The sequence below is a fragment of the Meleagris gallopavo genome, chromosome 5, assembly GCF_000146605.3.
Source record: "Meleagris gallopavo isolate NT-WF06-2002-E0010 breed Aviagen turkey brand Nicholas breeding stock chromosome 5, Turkey_5.1, whole genome shotgun sequence".
NCBI lineage: Eukaryota > Metazoa > Chordata > Aves > Galliformes > Phasianidae > Meleagris > Meleagris gallopavo.
In genome coordinates, this window is record NC_015015.2 from 3,264,408 (window position 1) to 3,269,799 (window position 5,392).

General features: G+C 36.8%; 1 protein-coding gene across 3 annotated transcripts in view; it reads right to left on the minus strand.

Annotated features, from left to right (window-relative positions):
- Window positions 1-5,392, minus strand: part of GAS2 (growth arrest specific 2) — a 101,475-nt gene that overhangs the window by 69,331 nt on the left and 26,752 nt on the right. For all 3 annotated transcript variants that reach the window (XM_019615268.2, XM_010710708.3, XM_010710707.3), the window contains one exon: window positions 1,996-2,168. In XM_019615268.2, the coding sequence (XP_019470813.1) occupies window positions 1,996-2,137 (142 nt within the window). In that variant the 5' untranslated portion in view covers window positions 2,138-2,168. The remainder of the gene's footprint in view (window positions 1-1,995; window positions 2,169-5,392) is intronic.

A 5,392-nucleotide genomic window follows, 5' to 3' on the forward strand; every position in this document is an offset into this window, starting at 1 on the left:
AAGAAAAAAAAAGAAAGAACAAAAGAGAAAAAAAAAAAGCATAGAAGAAACCTGAAAGATCATCAAGTCCAACTGCAACCTAACCATGCTACCCTAACTCTAACAATCCTCTGCTAAATCATGTCCTTGAGCACCACATCCAAACAATTGCATGCTGCATATCCTTTTTGGATATCGTGAAATAAGAGTATAAGCAGGTATTTACAACAAGATAACAGCATGCTACAAACTCATACAAATTTTATCCCACAGCAAAATGCTTGTGTCCCTCCTCTCATGAAAGTTAACCCCAATTATAAAGTAATTAAACCAAATTTGAATTCTGAGTGAATATACAAAATATGTTAATACATTAATTCAGTTACACTTAATTTATTTTGACTGAATTTTAACTTAATTCATTTGAATAACAATGTCTACGTAGGAATTCTACATAGGAATTCAAAGCACTTTAACAAATCACTATAACTTCAGTTCTTCACAACAAGCTGAGAAAATAACAACTTGCATGTGAGAAGGTGTTGGGGAATGCATTATGCAAATGAGCTGTGCATGTTGCTTAATTAAAAGAAGGCTGTGCCCATTTACTTGTGCAGTGAAGAGTTTGGTGTCCATATGAAAAATCAGATTTTTAATTACAGTTGGCGTTTCAGAACCTCCTGCTGGTTTCTAACTAAAAAAAGTGACCTCATTCCTAAACTCGTCACTGGAAGAACTCTGTTAGGAACTGCAAACAAGCTTCTGTTTGTTTTAGTGGGCCTCACTACAACTTCATTGTTTAAAAAGTTTAAACAATATATTAAATCCATAACAGAATGGGCTGCCTCCAATTCAAAAAGCCTCCTTTTGGATTGCCTTCTTGTGGCAATGATAGCAAAAAGGCAGGATTCCTGGATTTTCATCTGGCTTTGCTTGGACAATATTTTGAATTTGTTAATTTAAATGGAAGTACCACACAACAATATAATTTAAGGTGTCAGTTTTAAAAGAACTATTCCAATAATAATATTGCCTATCTGAAAATATTGTGGTATAAGTGCATTCTACTTACACCCTGTTTTTCTATGTTTATCATAGCTTAACAATATTTTCCTTTATCCTTAAAAAAAAACAAAAAACCTACAATACTGTAGAACATTCAAAGAAAAGGCACTCTATCATTGTATGATATCACCGATTATGTTCAACTGCAACAATAGGCAAGATAAAATATTGCCTACTTTCTGACCAAAGCAGATTTCCAGAAGGAAAAAATCCCAGTTTTAAAAATGCTCTTCCAAGTTTGTCTCCAGGAGTATCATGTGAATGTCAATTTGTCTAAAAGGCGTTTATCCTCTTTGATTAAAAAGAGCAACTGCTGATGCGTTTCTCTTCAGATGAGGATTTTACAAGATTTACATCTACCAAGAAATGCATGATTTATGTGAATTGCCATCAGCAATTTGTTTCTGCTTCGTGCATCAGGAGGTCAACCACAACCAAAAAATCTCCAGGTCCCAGCTGCAACTCCTAGGTCAGACCCTTCTACACACAAACTTCTGCAAGTCTTTGCATGCATTGCGTTGAACAACAATTATCCACAACTAGACTGCTTGGTCAGTGAAAAACTATTTAATGGGTTCATTCATTCAAGGTATTCCATGGACTCAGTGTCTGTGGAAGGTCTTCCAATAGAAAATAAGATGTATCAGATGGCAGTAAGTAGCTTAATTATATTGGCACATAAAACCCACGTGAAAGTCAATTTAAAAGAAAATTTGAGGAAAAATAAATTTGAGGAGAATGCAAGTAACATAATTGAACTTACAGAATCACTGTGTAGGCTAACTATTCATGAATATTTCTGACTTGTTAAAAGTTGTTCTAGGTGGAATTAGCTAGCTAATCCTAACTACCTTTATTTTTGAAGCACAACAAAGTCTGAAGATTTTCATTCTCAACTGACAGTGAGTGGAATTCTCATGCTGTCCAGTGATTGCATTTCTCATATCTTACCCAGTAAGTTTGTGAGCCACAGGGCCAAATCCTCTTTCATCGGCAACAAGTTGGCCTCATGTCTGCTGGCAAGCCACTGACTGTATTGGTGCATATCAGAGAGGCCAGGCCCACGTGCTTTTGGGCTCAGAGCAGTGCACATTGCTTATCCACTGGTTGTACCTGTTTTAGTACTTTTTGAAAAAGAAAAAAGAAACAAACACGTAAATCAATATAGGAAATACAATTTACAGACCCTCTTTTTAACATGGTAATAGACAACAGCTTTCATGACGATTCTGAGAAATCAGACAAAGAAATGTGGATCTGACACACGAACACAGCATCTATAACTGAGGTATTATTAATGACTCACTTCAAGTGATTAAATCACACAGATAAGTGTCTATTTCATTCCTACTCATCCAGGTACATGTTATCAACCCATAACCAAATATTCTACCAAGAATGATTAAAATTCAAAAGAAAACAAACATTTCACAGAACACTAGCAACTCACTACAGTGCCTGATCCAAGATCCATTCAAAATAAATTGAAAGTTTCAGCCATTTTTGGATCAGGCCCAAGAAAAACATGTGAACAACTGAGTTACACTACTGCACAGACTTGGTAACTACATTTGCTATTTGTTAGCAAGTAGAATCCCTGTAATCTGCAGCTTTAGAATAATTAAGGGAAAATGCAAGATGTATATAATGAATAATATCACTCCTTCAAAAAGCAGCACGACAGCTCAGGCTTCTTATCACACTCTCCCATCTCCACTCTCAGGCTCTCCCATCACACTTCTCACTTCCATCTTTTATCCTCTGCTTCGGTGGCAATTTATGGAAACATAGGCTTCAGGTAAGGCAATACGTCATGTGTTAAATATTAGTTAAGTGTTCAACTCCTGGAGCAGCCAGAGACGTTAGGCCCACTGGACCTATATCCCCATTCCTGAAGGACTAATTCTCCCCTCTGTGGCACAAGTGTGCTAAGGAAAGTGGTTATGTTTTACTGAAAAGAAAATCAGACCTGAACTCTATCACTTACAGCAGTGAGCTGGGTTACTTTATTGCTTGGTAGAGTGTAGCCAACTGAGAGCTCTGTCACCCCAACCAGCAGTCACAAGACCTTGCCTTGTGCATGTGGAATTGAAGAAATTATTAATGAGGTAGGGGTAAAAGTCCTAAGGAATTGTACCTCACCTATTTTTCCAACTGATCCATGCTAACTGTGGTTACATGTGGCAGCTGACTTCAGCTTACTAATCATTGCAAATACTGTTTCTTCCACTCAGTTGAGTAAGAGAGGAAGGGAAGGAATGGGACATTTGTTATACTATACCACTGAAACCTGGAACAAAAATAGTAAATAAGTAAATCCTTTGCGAAAAGGAAAATGCTTGCTGAATATAAAAAGCAATTGTCATAAAGTTGCGCTGCAAACTACATTTCCAAATACATGAAAAGCTAGTTGGGATATTTAATATTTACATTAAAATTGCAGAGCATTTACTAAAACGTAGTATGGCTAAATAATTTCCTTTTTCCTCAAAAATATCTACTTATATCATGTTGAGAACACCAGACTCCTTACCCCAGTTCTGAAATGGTAGTTGCCTTTGAAGTAGGTAGGCACAGCTTTCAATATAAATATATCCCTCACTGAAATCAGACAGTTTTTTCAGTCAATGTAGGGTCAATAAAACCAGTAAATATCCTAAAGTATCACAGTTCCTTTGGAAGCAAAAGAATTTAAGATAGACTGAAATACGTAAGTGAGGTACAGCTCTGTTCTTGAAACTGACTTTTAAAAAACTTCAGCTTGGATTAATGTTTTTCTAGTTGGTTACATCCAAGTTGTACCTATTCGTTCTGTTCAAGGGAAGAGAAAAAAGGCATTATGCTGTTGACTCCAAAAAGCCCTCCGGTGTGTCACTCACAAAATGGACTGCTCCTAACTACATGATCCTAACAATTCAAGAGTTATCACAACAGCATTTTAAAGTTGTTCTAGGTCTTCGGAACAATTCATTTAACTCACTGCTTCACTTTGAACAGTCAGAAACACAATGAAGATGGATAACTAATTCTATCTTATCATCAACGATTACAAGGGAAAAAAAAAAAGAAAAAACAGGTAAAATTCCATGCTTGCTTTACAGAAAAAAAAAAATAAATCCTTATAGTAACTTTCTTGTGTGATTTCTGGAGTCTATCCGCTCTACTGAGAGGCAAAGTTAAATCTGTTGAATCACCTTGAAAACTATCACATTCATTTATCAATATTCACTTCATATGCAACACACAAATAAAACAAAGAGGGAAAAACTTCCTGAAACATTGAGTCACATAGATACCAGTAAACTGGAAAACTGATGCAAGAGAAAAATCCTGCCGTTTGTTTCTTTTGATAAACACCCTAAAAAAAAAAAAAAAAAGAAATCTGAAAAAAGCAAAGAAGAAATATTTAGACAATGCACCTCTTCACTGAAAGTATTTTCAAGTTTCTTATAGGCTTTGAGAAGAAGGTTGGAGTAGATGATCCCTGGAGATTCCTTCCAACTTGAATTATTGTGTTATTTTACATTTCGGGGATGCACACAAACATTTTCATCATGGGACCCTAAAGAGATCTCTACTTTCACAGAAGGTTATCACAAGATGACACCCTGAGCTGGGTTGTGTTAACAGGTATTCCAGCGAGACAACATTCTGTTCAGAAAAGGTGCACCAGCCCCTCCATCTCTAACTGCTTATATGTGGAATTTGGAGTTAATTTATAACTACCAACATGATAACATGCTGACAGACAGCCAGATACTATATAGATTGTTGCCACCAGGAAGGCTGGAGTAATCCTATGGTCTGAAAATTGCCATTTTTTTTTTCTGCTGTTGTTTGTTTCAAAGCTAGAGAAAAGAGGGGGAAGGCTTCTGGACCAGCTACAGGAAAACAACTTAAGTTTCCCTGTCAGTCTGTGAAATGAGCACCACAGTATGTCTACACTTCAAATCAATCTCTGTGATCAGAACAGAGAATTTAGGCATTTGAGACATTACTTCAGCTCTAAAATGAAGGGCTATCCTTAAATACACATTGTAATTGTAGAATCATAGAATCACTCAGGTTGGAAAAGACCATCAAGATCAACAAGTCCAACCACAGCCTAACCATACTGCCGTAACTCTAACAACCCTCCGCTAAATCATGTCCTTGAGCACCACATCCAAATGGTTTTTAAACACATCCAGGGATGGTAACATCCTAGGGAGCCTATTCCAGTGCTTAACAAGCCTTTCTGTAAAGAAGCTTTTCCTGATATCCAACCTAAACTTATCCTGGCGCAACTTGAGGCCATTTCCCCTTGTCCTGTCACCTGTCACCAGTGAGAAGAGACCAACCCCGCTCT